Source organism: Cherax quadricarinatus, chromosome 89 (assembly GCF_038502225.1).
Source record: "Cherax quadricarinatus isolate ZL_2023a chromosome 89, ASM3850222v1, whole genome shotgun sequence".
Taxonomy (NCBI): Eukaryota; Metazoa; Arthropoda; class Malacostraca; order Decapoda; family Parastacidae; genus Cherax; species Cherax quadricarinatus.
In genome coordinates, this window is record NC_091380.1 from 2674787 (window position 1) to 2693346 (window position 18560).

The following is an 18560-nucleotide window of genomic DNA, read 5'->3' on the forward strand; positions in this document are numbered from 1 at the left end:
CCCCATCTTCAGGTAGTCACCACAGTTGTTGTATCAAGCTCCCCCATCTTCAGGTAGTCACCACAGTTGTTGTATCAAGCTCCCCATCTTCAGGTAGTCACCACAGTTGTTGTATCAAGCTCCCCCATCTTCAGGTAGTCACCACAGTTGTTGTATCAAGCTCCCCCATCTTCAGGTAGTCACCACAGTTGTTGTATCAAGCTCCCCCATCTTCAGGTAGTCACCACAGTTGTTGTATCAAGCTCCCCCATCTTCAGGTAGTCACCACAGTTGTTGTATCAAGCTCCCCCATCTTCAGGTAGTCACCACAGTTGTTGTATCAAGCTCCCCCATCTTCAGGTAGTCACCACAGTTGTTGTATCAAGCTTCCCCATCTTCAGGTAGTCACTACAGTTGTTGTATCAAGCTTCCCCATCTTCAGGTAGTCACCACAGTTGTTGTATCAAGCTTCCCCATCTTCAGGTAGTCACCACAGTTGTTGTATCAAGCTCCCCCATCTTCAGGTAGTCACCACAGTTGTTGTATCAAGCTCCCCCATCTTCAGGTAGTCACCACAGTTGTTGTATCAAGCTCCCCCATCTTCAGGTAGTCACCACAGTTGTTGTATCAAGCTCCCCCATCTTCAGGTAGTCACCACAGTTGTTGTATCAAGCTCCCCCATCTTCAGGTAGTCACCACAGTTGTTGTATCAAGCTCCCCCATCTTCAGGTAGTCACCACAGTTGTTGTATCAAGCTTCCCCATCTTCAGGTAGTCACTACAGTTGTTGTATCAAGCTTCCCCATCTTCAGGTAGTCACCACAGTTGTTGTATCAAGCTTCCCCATCTTCAGGTAGTCACCACAGTTGTTGTATCAAGCTTCCCCATCTTCAGGTAGTCACCACAGTTGTTGTATCAAGCTTCCCCATCTTCAGGTAGTCACTACAGTTGTTGTATCAAGCTTCCCCATCTTCAGGTAGTCACCACAGTTGTTGTATCAAGCTCCCCCATCTTCAGGTAGTCACCACAGTTGTTGTATCAAGCTCCCCCATCTTCAGGTAGTCACCACAGTTGTTGTATCAAGCTTCCCCATCTTCATGTAGTCACCACAGTTGTTGTATCAAGCTCCCCCATCTTCAGGTAGTCACCACAGTTGTTGTATCAAGCTCCCCCATCTTCAGGTAGTCACCACAGTTGTTGTACCAAGCTCCCCATCTTCAGGTAGTCACCACAGTTGTTGTATCAAGCTCCCCCATCTTCAGGTAGTCACCACAGTTGTTGTATCAAGCTCCCCCATCTTCAGGTAGTCACCACAGTTGTTGTACCAAGCTCCCCATCTTCAGGTAGTCACCACAGTTGTTGTATCAAGCTCCCCCATCTTCAGGTAGTCACCACAGTTGTTGTATCAAGCTCCCCCATCTTCAGGTAGTCACCACAGTTGTTGTATCAAGCTCCCCCATCTTCAGGTAGTCACCACAGTTGTTGTACCAAGCTCCCCATCTTCAGGTAGTCACCACAGTTGTTGTATCAAGCTCCCCCATCTTCAGGTAGTCACCACAGTTGTTGTATCAAGCTCCCCCATCTTCAGGTAGTCACCACAGTTGTTGTACCAAGCTCCCCATCTTCAGGTAGTCACCACAGTTGTTGTATCAAGCTCCCCCATCTTCAGGTAGTCACCACAGTTGTTGTATCAAGCTCCCCCATCTTCAGGTAGTCACCACAGTTGTTGTACCAAGCTCCCCATCTTCAGGTAGTCACCACAGTTGTTGTATCAAGCTCCCCCATCTTCAGGTAGTCACCACAGTTGTTGTATCAAGCTCCCCCATCTTCAGGTAGTCACCACAGTTGTTGTACCAAGCTCCCCATCTTCAGGTAGTCACCACAGTTGTTGTATCAAGCTCCCCCATCTTCAGGTAGTCACCACAGTTGTTGTATCAAGCTCCCCCATCTTCAGGTAGTCACCACAGTTGTTGTATCAAGCTCCCCCATCTTCAGGTAGTCACCACAGTTGTTGTATCAAGCTTCCCCATCTTCAGGTAGTCACCACAGTTGTTGTATCAAGCTCCCCCATCTTCAGGTAGTCACCACAGTTGTTGTATCAAGCTCCCCCATCTTCAGGTAGTCACCACAGTTGTTGTATCAAGCTCCCCCATCTTCAGGTAGTCACCACAGTTGTTGTATCAAGCTCCCCCATCTTCAGGTAGTCACCACAGTTGTTGTATCAAGCTTCCCCATCTTCAGGTAGTCACCACAGTTGTTGTATCAAGCTTCCCCATCTTCAGGTAGTCACCACAGTTGTTGTATCAAGCTCCCCCATCTTCAGGTAGTCACCACAGTTGTTGTATCAAGCTCCCCCATCTTCAGGTAGTCACCACAGTTGTTGTATCAAGCTTCCCCATCTTCAGGTAGTCACCACAGTTGTTGTATCAAGCTTCCCCATCTTCAGGTAGTCACTACAGTTGTTGTATCAAGCTTCCCCATCTTCAGGTAGTCACCACAGTTGTTGTATCAAGCTTCCCCATCTTCAGGTAGTCACCACAGTTGTTGTATCAAGCTCCCCCATCTTCAGGTAGTCACCACAGTTGTTGTATCAAGCTCCCCCATCTTCAGATAGTCACCACAGTTGTTGTATCAAGCTCCCCCATCTTCAGGTAGTCACCACAGTTGTTGTATCAAGCTCCCCCATCTTCAGGTAGTCACCACAGTTGTTGTATCAAGCTTCCCCATCTTCAGGTAGTCACCACAGTTGTTGTATCAAGCTCCCCCATCTTCAGGTAGTCACCACAGTTGTTGTATCAAGCTCCCCCATCTTCAGGTAGTCACCACAGTTGTTGTATCAAGCTCCCCCATCTTCAGGTAGTCACCACAGTTGTTGTATCAAGTTCCCCCATCTTCAGGTAGTCACCACAGTTGTTGTATCAAGCTCCCCCATCTTCAGGTAGTCACCACAGTTGTTGCATCAAGCTCCCCATCTTCAGGTAGTCACCACAGTTGTTGTATCAAGCTCCCCCATCTTCAGGTAGTCACCACAGTTGTTGTATCAAGCTCCCCATCTTCAGGTAGTCACCACAGTTGTTGTATCAAGCTCCCCCATCTTCAGGTAGTCACCACAGTTGTTGTATCAAGCTCCCCATCTTCAGGTAGTCACCACAGTTGTTGTATCAAGCTCCCCATCTTCAGGTAGTCACCACAGTTGTTGTATCAAGCTCCCCCATCTTCAGGTAGTCACCACAGTTGTTGTATCAAGCTCCCCATCTTCAGGTAGTCACCACAGTTGTTGTATCAAGCTCCCCCATCTTCAGGTAGTCACCACAGTTGTTGTATCAAGCTCCCCATCTTCAGGTAGTCACCACAGTTGTTGTACCAAGCTCCCCATCTTCAGGTAGTCACCACAGTTGTTGTATCAAGCTCCCCCATCTTCAGGTAGTCACCACAGTTGTTGTATCAAGCTCCCCATCTTCAGGTAGTCACCACAGTTGTTGTATCAAGCTCCCCATCTTCAGGTAGTCACCACAGTTGTTGTATCAAGCTCCCCATCTTCAGGTAGTCACCACAGTTGTTGTATCAAGCTCCCCCATCTTCAGGTAGTCACCACAGTTGTTGTATCAAGCTCCCCCATCTTCAGGTAGTCACCACAGTTGTTGTACCAAGCTCCCCCATCTTCAGGTAGTCACCACAGTTGTTGTATCAAGCTCCCCCATCTTCAGGAAAACCAACAGTTGTTGTAACCAGCAAAGCCATGTAAGACTTCACCAGACCTCACAGGCTGGAGAGGACCAATGCTGCTGGGGGAGTGTACAGTAAAACAAGTGTACAAGATGTACTAAACTTGACATTGACGAGACAAGGTTAACCTTCAGACTCTCCTGTACCAACATAAGCAAGCTTTTTTTAAGATGAACAAAATTAACACTACATGCTTCGTTCATCACAACCTGCACCCACACAACATAGATCATGCAGCACCACAACCTGCACCCACACAACATAGATCATGCAGCACCACAACCTGCACCCACACAACATAGATCATGCAGCACCACAACCTACACCCACACAACATAGATCATGCGGCACCACAACCTACACCCACACAACATAGATCATGCAGCACCATAACCTGCACCCACACAACATAGATCATGCAGCACCACAACCTGCACCCACACAATATAGATCATGCGGCACCACAACCTACACCCACACAACATAGATCATGCAGCACCACAACCTGCACCCACACAACATAGACCATGCAGCACCACAACCTACACACACACAACATAGACCATGCAGCACCACAACCTACACCCACACAACATAGACCATGCAGCACCACAACCTACACCCACACAACATAGATCATGTAGCACCACAACCTACACCCACACAACATAGACCATGCAGCACCACAACCTACACCCACACAACATAGATCATGCAGCACCATAACCTGCACCCACACAACATAGATCATGCAGCACCACAACCTACACCCACACAACATAGATCATGCAGCACCACAACCTACACCCACACAACATAGATCATGCAGCACCACAACCTACACCCACACAACATAGATCATGCAGCACCACAACCTACACCCACACAACATAGATCATGCAGCACCACAACCTACACCCACACAACATAGATCATGCAGCACCACAACCTGCACCCACACAACATAGATCATGCGGCACCACAACCTACACCCACACAACATAGATCATGCAGCACCACAACCTGCACCCACACAACATAGATCATGCAGCACCACAACCTGCACCCACACAATATAGATCATGCGGCACCACAACCTACACCCACACAACATAGATCATGCAGCACCACAACCTACACCCACACAACATAGATCATGCAGCACCACAACCTACACCCACACAACATAGATCATGCAGCACCACAACCTGCACCCACACAACATAGATCATGCGGCACCACAACCTACACCCACACAACATAGATCATGCAGCACCACAACCTACACCCACACAACATAGACCATGCAGCACCACAACCTACACCCACACAACATAGACCATGCAGCACCACAACCTACACCCACACAACATAGATCATGCAGCACCACAACCTACACCCACACAACATAGATCATGCAGCACCACAACCTACACCCACACAACATAGATCATGCAGCACCACAACCTACACCCACACAACATAGATCATGCAGCACCACAACCTACACCCACACAACATAGATCATGCGGCACCACAACCTACACCCACACAACATAGATCATGCAGCACCACAACCTGCACCCACACAACATAGACCATGCAGCACCACAACCTGCACCCACACAACATGGATCATGCAGCACCACAACCTGCACCCACACAACATAGATCATGCAGCACCACAACCTGCACCCACACAACATAGATCATGCAGCACCACAACCTGCACCCACACAACATAGACCATGCGGCACCACAACCTACACCCGCACAACATAGATCATGCGGCACCACAACCTGCACCCACACAACATAGATCATGCGGCACCACAACCTGCACCCACACAACATAGATCATGCAGCACCACAACCTGCACCCACACAACATAGATCATGCGGCACCACAACCTACACCCACACAACATAGATCATGCAGCACCACAACCTACACCCACACAACATAGACCATGCAGCACCACAACCTACACCCACACAACATAGACCATGCAGCACCACAACCTACACCCACACAACATAGACCATGCAGCACCACAACCTACACCCACACAACATAGATCATGCAGCACCACAACCTGCACCCACACAACATAGATCATGCGGCACCACAACCTACACCCACACAACATAGATCATGCAGCACCACAACCTACACCCACACAACATAGACCATGCAGCACCACAACCTGCACCCACACAACATAGATCATGCAGCACCACAACCTACACCCACACAACATAGATCATGCAGCACCACAACCTACACCCACACAACATAGATCATGCAGCACCACAACCTGCACCCACACAACATAGATCATGCAGCACCACAACCTACACCCACACAACATAGATCATGCGGCACCACAACCTACACCCACACAACATAGATCATGCAGCACCACAACCTGCACCCACACAACATAGATCATGCAGCACCACAACCTACACCCACACAACATAGATCATGCAGCACCACAACCTACACCCACACAACATAGATCATGCAGCACCACAACCTACACCCACACAACATAGATCATGCGGCACCACAACCTACACCCACACAACATAGATCATGCAGCACCACAACCTGCACCCACACAACATAGATCATGCAGCACCACAACCTACACCCACACAACGTAGATCATGCAGCACCACAACCTACACCCACACAACATAGATCATGCAGCACCACAACCTACACACACACAACATAGATCATGCAGCACCACAACCTACACCCACACAACATAGATCATGCAGCACCACAACCTACACCCACACAACATAGATCATGCAGCACCACAACCTACACCCACACAACATAGATCATGCGGCACCACAACCTGCACCCACACAACATAGATCATGCAGCACCACAACCTACACCCACACAACATAGATCATGCAGCATCACAACCTACACCCACACAACATAGATCATGCAGCACCACAACCTGCACCCACACAACATAGATCATGCAGCATCACAACCTACACCCACACAACATAGTTCATGCAGCACCACAACCTACACCCACACAACATAGATCATGCAGCATCACAACCTACACCCACACAACATAGATCATGCAGCATCACAACCTGCACCCACACAACATAGATCATGCAGCACCACAACCTACACCCACACAACATAGATCATGCAGCACCACAACCTGCACCCACACAACATAGATCATGCAGCACCACAACCTACACCCACACAACATAGATCATGCGGCACCACAACCTACACCCACACAACATAGATCATGCAGCACCACAACCTGCACCCACACAACATAGATCATGCAGCACCACAACCTACACCCACACAACATAGATCATGCAGCACCACAACCTACACCCACACAACATAGATCATGCAGCACCACAACCTACACCCACACAACATAGATCATGCGGCACCACAACCTACACCCACACAACATAGATCATGCAGCACCACAACCTGCACCCACACAACATAGATCATGCAGCACCACAACCTACACCCACACAACATAGATCATGCAGCACCACAACCTACACACACACAACATAGATCATGCAGCACCACAACCTACACCCACACAACATAGATCATGCAGCACCACAACCTACACACACACAACATAGATCATGCAGCACCACAACCTACACCCACACAACATAGATCATGCAGCACCACAACCTACACACACACAACATAGATCATGCAGCACCACAACCTACACACACACAACATAGATCATGCAGCACCACAACCTACACCCACACAACATAGATCATGCAGCACCACAACCTGCACCCACACAACATAGATCATGCAGCACCACAACCTACACCCACACAACATAGATCATGCGGCACCACAACCTGCACCCACACAACATAGATCATGCAGCATCACAACCTACACCCACACAACATAGATCATGCAGCATCACAACCTACACCCACACAACATAGATCATGCAGCACCACAACCTGCACCCACACAACATAGATCATGCAGCATCACAACCTACACCCACACAACATAGATCATGCAGCACCACAACCTACACCCACACAACATAGATCATGCAGCATCACAACCTACACCCACACAACATAGATCATGCAGCATCACAACCTGCACCCACACAACATAGATCATGCAGCATCACAACCTACACCCACACAACATAGATCATGCAGCACCACAACCTGCACCCACACAACATAGATCATGCAGCACCACAACCTGCACCCACACAACATAGATCATGCAGCACCACAACCTACACCCACACAACATAGATCATGCAGCACCACAACCTGCACCCACACAACATAGATCATGCAGCATCACAACCTGCACCCACACAACATAGATCATGCAGCATCACAACCTACACCCACACAACATAGATCATGCAGCACAACAACCTACACCCACACAACATAGATCATGCAGCATCACAACCTACACCCACACAACATAGATCATGCAGCACCACAACCTGCACCCACACAACATAGATCATGCAGCATCACAACCTGCACCCACACAACATAGATCATGCAGCATCACAACCTACACCCACACAACATAGATCATGCAGCACCACAACCTACACCCACACAACATAGATCATGCAGCATCACAACCTACACCCACACAACATAGATCATGCAGCACCACAACCTGCACCCACACAACATAGATCATGCAGCACCACAACCTACACCCACACAACATAGACCATGCAGCACCACAACCTACACCCACACAACATAGATCATGCAGCACCACAACCTGCACCCACACAACATAGACCATGCAGCACCACAACCTACACCCACACAACATAGATCATGCAGCACCACAACCTACACCCACACAACATAGATCATGCGGCACCACAACAGTTACATGCGGAAGAAGACTCAGAGATGAGGGATTGTGGACCCAGTATTCACACACTGACACCATGCAACAAGGAAATACACACACTGGCAGGTCCTATTACTCTCTCACTCTATATAATTCCTAAAAAAAATATTTCGTACGGATCTGTACTCATGGCTAACCCCCATCCCCTCAGTCCCTAAGCCAGGAGGGTTGAGGGACTGACCACCTCAAAACTGTCTTCATGGGTGATGGACTGATTACTTCGTCTTCACATCTCTACTGTTTCAGCCCACACTTCTGTACTCGACTGAAGAAGCCTACTGTGTAGGCGAAACGTTTCGGAATAAGGATACTTAACTGTTGCACGCGTGTCTTATCACCCTATCGGTATTGTATACCAGTTGTACATTCAACTCCCACAACCATCTTCCCCAGCGTTCAACCTAACATCCCCACAACCATCTTCCCCAGCGTTCAACCTAACATCCCCACAACCATCTTCCCCAGCGTTCAGCCTAACACTCCACAACCATCTTCCCCAGCGTTCAACCTAACATCCCCACAACCATCTTCCCCAGCGTTCAGCCTAACACTCCACAACCATCTTCCCCAGCGTTCAACCTAACATCCCCACAACCATCTTCCCCAGCGTTCAGCCTAACACCCCACAACCATCTTCCCCAGCGTTCAACCTAACATCCCCACAACCATCTTCCCCAGCGTTCAACCTAACATCCCCACAACCATCTTCCCCAGCGTTCAACCTAACATCCCCACAACCATCTTCCCCAGCGTTCAGCCTAACACCCCACAACCATCTTCCCCAGCGTTCAACCTAACATCCCCACAACCATCTTCCCCAGCGTTCAACCTAACATCCCCACAACCATCTTCCCCAGCGTTCAACCTAACATCCCCACAACCATCTTCCCTAGCCTTCAACCTAACATCCCCACAACCATCTTCCCCAGCGTTCAACCTAACATCCCCACAACCATCTTCCCCAGCGTTCAACCTAACATCCCCACAACCATCTTCCCCAGCGTTCAACCTAACATCCCCACAACCATCTTCCCCAGCGTTCAACCTAACACCCCACAACCATCTTCCCCAGCGTTCAGCCTAACACCCCACAACCATCTTCCCCAGCGTTCAACCTAACACCCCACAACCATCTTCCCCAGCGTTCAACCTAACATCCCCACAACCATCTTCCCCAGCGTTCAACCTAACATCCCCACAACCATCTTCCCCAGCGTTCAACCTAACATCCCCACAACCATCTTCCCCAGCGTTCAACCTAACATCCCCACAACCATCTTCCCCAGCGTTCAACCTAACATCCCCACAACCATCTTCCCCAGCGTTCAACCTAACATCCCCACAACCATCTTCCCCAGCGTTCAACCTAACACCCCCACAACCATCTTCCCCAGCGTTCAACCTAACACCCCACAACCATCTTCCCCAGCGTTCAACCTAACATCCCCACAACCATCTTCCCCAGCGTTCAACCTAACATCCCCACAACCATCTTCCCTAGCCTTCAACCTAACATCCCCACAACCATCTTCCCCAGCGTTCAACCTAACATCCCCACAACCATCTTCCCCAGCGTTCAACCTAACATCCCCACAACCATCTTCCCCAGCGTTCAACCTAACACCCCACAACCATCTTCCCCAGCGTTCAGCCTAACACCCCACAACCATCTTCCCCAGCGTTCAACCTAACACCCCACAACCATCTTCCCCAGCGTTCAACCTAACATCCCCACAACCATCTTCCCCAGCGTTCAACCTAACATCCCCACAACCATCTTCCCCAGCGTTCAACCTAACATCCCCACAACCATCTTCCCCAGCGTTCAACCTAACACCCCACAACCATCTTCCCCAGCGTTCAACCTAACATCCCCACAACCATCTTCCCCAGCGTTCAACCTAACATCCCCACAACCATCTTCCCCAGCGTTCAGCCTAACATCCCCACAACCATCTTCCCCAGCGTTCAACCTAACATCCCCACAACCATCTTCCCCAGCGTTCAACCTAACATCCCCACAACCATCTTCCCCAGCGTTCAACCTAACACCCCACAACCATCTTCCCCAGCGTTCAACCTAACATCCCCACAACCATCTTCCCCAGCGTTCAACCTAACATCCCCACAACCATCTTCCCCAGCGTTCAACCTAACATCCCCACAACCATCTTCCCCAGCGTTCAACCTAACATCCCCACAACCATCTTCCCCAGCGTTCAACCTAACACCCCACAACCATCTTCCCCAGCGTTCAACCTAACATCCCCACAACCATATTCCCCAGCGTTCAACCTAACATCCCCACAACCATCTTCCCCAGCGTTCAGCCTAACACCCCACAACCATCTTCCCCAGCGTTCAACCTAACACCCCACAACCATCTTCCCCAGCGTTCAACCTAACATCCCCACAACCATCTTCCCCAGCGTTCAACCTAACACCCCATAACCATCTTCCCCAGCGTTCAACCTAACATCCCCACAACCATCTTCCCCAGCGTTCAACCTAACACCCCACAACCATCTTCCCCAGCGTTCAACCTAACATCCCCACAACCATCTTCCCCAGCGTTCAACCTAACATCCCCACAACCATCTTCCCCAGCGTTCAGCCTAACACCCCACAACCATCTTCCCCAGCGTTCAACCTAACATCCCCACAACCATCTTCCCCAGCGTTCAACCTAACATCCCACAACCATCTTCCCCAGCGTTCAACCTAACATCCCCACAACCATCTTCCCCAGCGTTCAACCTAACATCCCCACAACCATCTTCCCCAGCGTTCAACCTAACACCCCACAACCATCTTCCCCAGCGTTCAACCTAACACCCCACAACCATCTTCCCCAGCGTTCAACCTAACATCCCCACAACCATCTTCCCTAGCGTTCAACCTAACATCCCCACAACCATCTTCCCCAGCGTTCAACCTAACATCCCCACAACCATCTTCCCCAGCGTTCAACCTAACATCCCCACAACCATCTTCCCCAGCGTTCAACCTAACACCCCACAACCATCTTCCCCAGCGTTCAACCTAACACCCTCACAACCATCTTCCCCAGCGTTCAACCTAACATCCCCACAACCATCTTCCCCAGCGCTTACAAGTTAAACCAAACAGAGCGCAGAGATGCATCTAAATATTGAAGTGTATCCGACCTAACCCGAGGTTAACATCAGACGAGGAGGAGTATTAGCATTAGACGGAAGAGTTCAAGGAGGAGGTGTCTGCAAGAACGCTACTGTCCAAGATACAGGCGGCTTTCTTATGGGAATTACACTGTACCACTTTCGGCTTAAAACTAGTACAATGAGTGAAGCCTAGTGAGAAGTGCCACTGGTGAAGTAAGACAGAAGTGGCACTGGTGAAGCAAGACAGAAGTGGCACTGGTGAAGCAAGACAGAAGTGGCACTGGTGAAGCAAGACAGAAGTGGCACTGGTGAAGCAAGACTGAAGTGGCAAGCAAAACAGTTACTAGTGACACTGATAAAGCAAGACAGTGACAAGTGGCACTGGTGAAGCAAGACAGAAGTGGCACTGGTGAAGCAAGACAAAGTGGCACTGGTGAAGCAAGACTGAAGTGGCAAGCAAAACAGTTACTAGTGACACTGATAAAGCAAGACAGTGACAAGTGGCACTGGTGAAGCAAGACAGAAGTGGCACTGGTGAAGCAAGACAGAAGTGGCACTGGTGAAGCAAGACTGAAGTGGCAAGCAAAACAGTTACTAGTGACACTGATAAAGCAAGACAGTGACAAGTGGCACTGGTGAAGCAAGACAGTGACAAGTGGCACTGGTGAAGCAAGACAGTGACAAGTGGCACTGATAAAGCAAGACAGTGACACGTGATACTGGTGAAGCAAGACAGTGACAAGTGGCACTGGTGAAGCAAGACAGTGACAAGTGACACTGGTGAAGCAAGACAGAGGTGGCACTGGTGAAGCAAGACAGAGGTGGCACTGGTGAAGCAAGACAGTGACAAGTGACACTTGCTGCCAGAGTGACAGATGAATGACACAAGCGCTGTCAATGATAGATGACACCAGCGCTGTACAAGTGATAGATGGATGACACCAGCGCTGTACAAGTGATAGATGGATGACACCAGCGCTGTACAAGTGATAGATGGATGACACCAGCGCTGTACAAGTGATAGATGGATGACACCAGCGCTGTACAAGTGATAGATGGATGACACCAGCGCTGTACAAGTGATAGATGGATGACACCAGCGCTGTACAAGTGATAGATGGATGACACCAGCGCTGTACAAGTGATAGATGGATGACACCAGCGCTGTACAAGTGATAGATGGATGACACCAGCGCTGTACAAGTGATAGATGGATGACACCAGCGCTGTACAAGTGATAGATGGATGACACAGGCACCTTAAAATAGATGAGAACGATTAGTAACCAAGGTGAGAGATTGCAGTTCGTGTTGCAGGCTTGACAGCCTTCATCTGGCTCAATTTAGAGACTAAGTCTTTAATTAAACCCCAACACAAAGGTACACACCTGCAAGCCTATATGTTAGAACCTACGAAGACCCGGAAAGGGAGGTCTCTAGGTTCTAACCTAATGAATTTGATCAGTACCTCAGGTACTGAGGCTAGTTCTTGGGCACCTTTGGAAAATAGCTGGACACTAGGGTGCGTAGGAATGGGTTGGTTTAGAGAAAGACCTGCCAAATATGGGCCAGTAGGCCTCCTGCAGTGCTCCTGTAGGCCTCCTGCAGTGCTCCTCCTTTCATATGTTTTTAAATAACAAAAAGGCATAATACCGTGACTGGAACAATACATAGATAACCGGCATATAGGAGAGAGGAGCTTATCACAACGTTTCGCTCTCACTTGGACCATTTACAAGTTGGACTGAAACGTCGTGGTAAGCTCCTCTCTATATGCGGGTTGTATATGTTATGTAAACAACCACCCCATAGGATGCCACCCACAACAGTCGGCTAGCATGCAGGTATCTGGCAGCGGATAGGCGAAGAGGAACAGGTATAAGGAATGCCTAAACCTTTCGCCCTGCCCGGGGTCCTTTGAGCTGTGAGATGGAAATTAAGCCAATGGTGCCTCACTTTCACCCAGTTCTACGTTTCTCTCTCTCCCATTTAATACCTATTGGTGCCTCACATTTCGCCCACAAAAGGCATGTTTCTCTCCCCAAACAGGACAAAAGTATCGAGCAAATTAACCCATATACACAGCTTAATGGTTGTTTTGGTTACCGAGCCCAGAGCGAAACGTCATCTGGATAATGATTTGCCAGTACACACCAGCAGTGTGGAAACCTTAATTAGCTCGAGGAACACGATTTACCTAAGGTCAGGATCACACAATAAACTTGAGAGATCGATTGGCATTACTTTATTTGGTGACTGAATTACCCAATACCAGTACACAATGAAGATTAAGTGGGCACTATGTGCCCCTTCCCCCTCCCCCCCACACTATGGGTAATACCTGTGATTTTTCCCACTATCTTACCAATGGACAACACCTGTCAGCCTACACTACCATACTAGTGGACAATACCTGTCCTATCATACCAGTGGACAATACCTGTCAACATACACTACCATACTAGTGGACAACACCTGTCCTCCTACCCTACCAGTGGACAATACCTGTCATCTTACACTACCATACTACAGAACACCTGCCATCCAACGCTACAGCCCTGCCACTCTATACAAGGATAATACTTGTCAAAACATGTTTTCTATCATTAAGACTAGACAGAAAACATAATTCAGCTATAAAAAAAAAGAATATTGCCCGTACAGAGGTAATGAGACATCCAAACAACTGAAAACGCTTCAGAGTACCTGATGTGTATCCTCTTAATCGTAGGATATACATACTTGTATATACAGGAAAGAGACGGAGCTAGAGATATCTGTTAAACTTAGTCGCAGACTAGATTGCCTGTGACCATCGTAGACCGAAGGATGAAGATTGAGACGGAGCTAGAGATATCTGTTAAACTTAGTCGCAAACTAGATTGCCTGTGACCATCGTAGACCGAAGGATGAAGATTGAGACGGAGCTAGAGATATCTGTTAAACTTAGTCGCAGACTAGATTGCCTGTGACCATCGTAGACCGAAGGATGAAGATTGAGACGGAGCTAGAGATATCTGTTAAACTTAGTCGCAAACTAGATTGCCTGTGACCATCGTAGACCGAAGGATGAAGATTGAGACGGAGCTAGAGATATCTGTTAAACTTAGTCGCAGACTAGATTGCCTGTGACCATCGTAGACCGAAGGATGAAGATTGAGACGGAGCTAGAGATATCTGTTAAACTTAGTCGCAGACTAGATTGCCTGTGACCATCGTAGACCGAAGGATGAAGATTGAGACGGAGCTAGAGATATCTGTTAAACTTAGTCGCAAACTAGATTGCCTGTGACCATCGTAGACCGAAGGATGAAGATTGAGACGGAGCTAGAGATATCTGTTAAACTTAGTCGCAGACTAGATTGCCTGTGACCATCGTAGACCGAAGGATGAAGATTGAGACGGAGCTAGAGATATCTGTTAAACTTAGTCGCAAACTAGATTGCCTGTGACCATCGTAGACCGAAGGATGAAGATTGAGACGGAGCTAGAGATATCTGTTAAACTTAGTCGCAGACTAGATTGCCTGTGACCATCGTAGACCGAAGGATGAAGATTGAGACGGAGCTAGAGATATCTGTTAAACTTAGTCGCAAACTAGATTGCCTGTGACCATCGTAGACCGAAGGATGAAGATTCAAACCATTCATCACAGACCGAAGGATGTTACACACACACACACACACACATACACACATGCATGCATGCAATAATCGTAAGCAAGCGATACAAGATGCAAGACAACCACGGGGGGAGTTGACAGGGAGAGAGAGAGAGAGCTCACCTTAGCAGCAGGAGAAACGGAGACCCAGTTACCGGAGTCGAGGCTAAACTTGCCTTCGCCAATCCTCTGAAGGATATCTTCTGGGGTGTCATTGGGACCTTGAGCGAAAGGCGTCTGACTGTGGGAACAAGAAAAAATACCAGTCATTTATTGTAGTCGATATCAGGGGTCAGTGACCCCTATCCTTGATTAATACAGATATACCTTACAACACACACACATACAAGCCAAGTGTTTATCGGCAGGTGCCTTTGATAACTAGTAATTACAACATACACACACGTACGTTTCGGTCTTGAGACCATCAGTTTAGGTTAATAAGGTTAGACGGCTGGAACGCATCCCCAATAAAACTGTTTCTAAGTCCCACTGAGCCGGTATGAAGAGTGAAAGTGAAGGTCTTGGTACTATATACATCACTAGATTAAGACATGTGCCGTAGTTAGGTATCTTTATTGACGAAACGTTTCGCCTACACAGTAGACTTCTTCGGTCAAATACAAACGGAATAGTAGTAATGAAATAAAGCTGATGTCATCAGTCCATCAACCTGAGGCGGTCAGTCCCTCAGCCTGGAGAAGAGTTCAGCACCATGGTCTGGAACAAGGTGGTCAGTCCCTCAGCCTGGAGAAGAGTTCAGCACCATGGTCTGGAACAAGGTGGTCAGTCCCTCAGCCTGGAGAAGAGTTCAGCACCATGGTCTGGAACAAGGCGGTCAGTCCCTCAGCCTGGAGAAGAGTTCAGCACCATGGTCTGGAACAAGGTGGTCAGTCCCTCAGCCTGGAGAAGAGTTCAGCACCATGGTCTGGAACAAGGTGGTCAGTCCCTCAGCCTGGAGAAGAGTTCAGCACCATGGTCTGGAACAAGGCGGTCAGTCCCTCAGCCTGGAGAAGAGTTCAGCACCATGGTCTGGAACAAGGTGGTCAGTCCCTCAGCCTGGAGAAGAGTTCAGCACCATGGTCTGGAACAAGGTGGTCAGTCCCTCAGCCTGGAGAAGAGTTCAGCTCCATGGTCTGGAACAAGGTGGTCAGTCCCTCAGCCTGGAGAAGAGTTCAGCACCATGGTCTGGAACAAGGTGGTCAGTCCCTCAGCCTGGAGAAGAGTTCACCACCATGGTCTGGAACAAGGTGGTCAGTCCCTCAGCCTGGAGAAGAGTTCAGCACCATGGTCTGGAACAAGGTGGTCAGTCCCTCAGCCTAGAGGAGAGTTCAGCACCATGGTCTGGAACAAGGTGGTCAGTCCCTCAGCCTGGAGAAGAGTTCAGCACCATGGTCTGGAACAAGGCGGTCAGTCCCTCAGCCTGGAGAAGAGTTCAGCACCATGGTCTGGAACAAGGTGGTCAGTCCCTCAGCCTGGAGAAGAGTTCAGTACCATGGTCTGGAACAAGGTGGTCAGTCCCTCAGCCTGGAGAAGAGTTCAGCACCATGGTCTGGAACAAGGCGGTCAGTCCCTCAGCCTGGAGAAGAGTTCAGCACCATGGTCTGGAACAAGGTGGTCAGTCCCTCAGCCTGGAGAAGAGTTCAGCACCATGGTCTGGAACAAGGTGGTCAGTCCCTCAGCCTGGAGAAGAGTTCAGCACCATGGTCTGGAACAAGGCGGTCAGTCCCTCAGCCTGGAGAAGAGTTCAGCACCATGGTCTGGAACAAGGTGGTCAGTCCCTCAGCCTGGAGAAGAGTTCAGCACCATGGTCTGGAACAAGGTGGTCAGTCCCTCAGCCTGGAAGAGTTCAGCACCATGGTCTGGAACAAGGTGGTCAGTCCCTCAGCCTGGAGAAGAGTTCAGCACCATGGTCTGGAACAAGGTGGTCAGTCCCTCAGCCTGGAGAAGAGTTCAGCACCATGGTCTGGAACAAGGTGGTCAGTCCCTCAGCCTGGAGAAGAGTTCAGCACCATGGTCTGGAATAAGGTGGTCAGTCCCTCAGCCTGGAGAAGAGTTCAGCACCATGGTCTGGAACAAGGTGGTCAGTCCCTCAGCCTGGAGAAGAGTTCAGCACCATGGTCTGGAACAATACAGAGTTGAAGCACGAAAACGGAGTCTTAAATACTGTCGAAGGTGAGGTGTAAGATCTGTAAGACGTTGTAGGAGACGGGATCCACTAGTGTAGGAGAAACATGAACATGCACAACTCCTGCACGTCTTACTCTTCAACACAACTTGCTGGATCTAGTATTGTAGATGAATGGTTCAGAGAACCGACATGTTGTTAAATTAGACACATGTCCAGAGAGGTGGCTTATATACTGCGATGAGATGAGGTGAAGCAGGAGGCGGGGTCACAGTGGGACCTGCCACTAGTGTAAGTAGGTCGTCGTCCAAAGGTTGGGCAAGCGTTGTAGTCTTTGTACCAAGATCCCATGATGTTGCAGTGTCTGACAGATGTGGTGAATGGTTTTGAAAACCGACAAGTTGAAGAATTGAGACACTTATGCAACACATGGGAACTGATTACCTCAAACTTCTACTCTCCTTACCCACTTCTACTTTGTATTGGACTGATGAAGCCACTGTGTGGCGAAACGTTTCTTAAATAAAGATTCCCATGTGTTGCGTAAGTGTCTCAATTCTTCAACTTGTCGGTTTTCAAAACCATTCATCACATAATTTCATCTTGTCGGTATTGTATACCATTCTTGCACAACATGTGCAACTCTTGGGTATATTCATTGACGAAACGTTTCGCCACACAGTGGCTTCATCAGTCCATACATAGGAGAAACTTGAAGAACAGGAGGAGAATGAGGTAATCAGTCCCTCAACCTTGAGTCGATGTGTTCAGTCCATCAAACTTGAGTAGAATACCGTGGTCAGCACACTGGCCTCTGAGTCTGAGAATTTACTTACCTTGGGTTCGATCCCCACCCGTTCTCTGATTTACTAATGAATCACTGGACATCACCAGCTCAGACAGAACAAACCAATGGCCAATGGGACAAGAAGAAATAATAAACCATAATATAATAA

The 18560-nt window shown here is 48.8% G+C and overlaps 1 protein-coding gene across 2 annotated transcripts in view; it reads right to left on the reverse strand.

Annotated features, from left to right (window-relative positions):
* The window catches only part of LOC128697195 (ribosomal protein S6 kinase alpha-2), a 38675-nt gene extending 22914 nt beyond the window's left edge, over positions 1–15761 (reverse strand). The window contains exon 1 of one of the 2 annotated variants that reach the window (XM_053788748.2): positions 15600–15761. In XM_053788748.2, coding sequence (XP_053644723.1) covers positions 15600–15746 — 147 coding nt within the window. In that variant the 5' untranslated portion in view covers positions 15747–15761. The remainder of the gene's footprint in view (positions 1–15599) is intronic. The other variant, XM_053788747.2, reaches the window with a different exon arrangement.
* Between the last annotated feature and the right edge of the window lie 2799 nt (positions 15762–18560).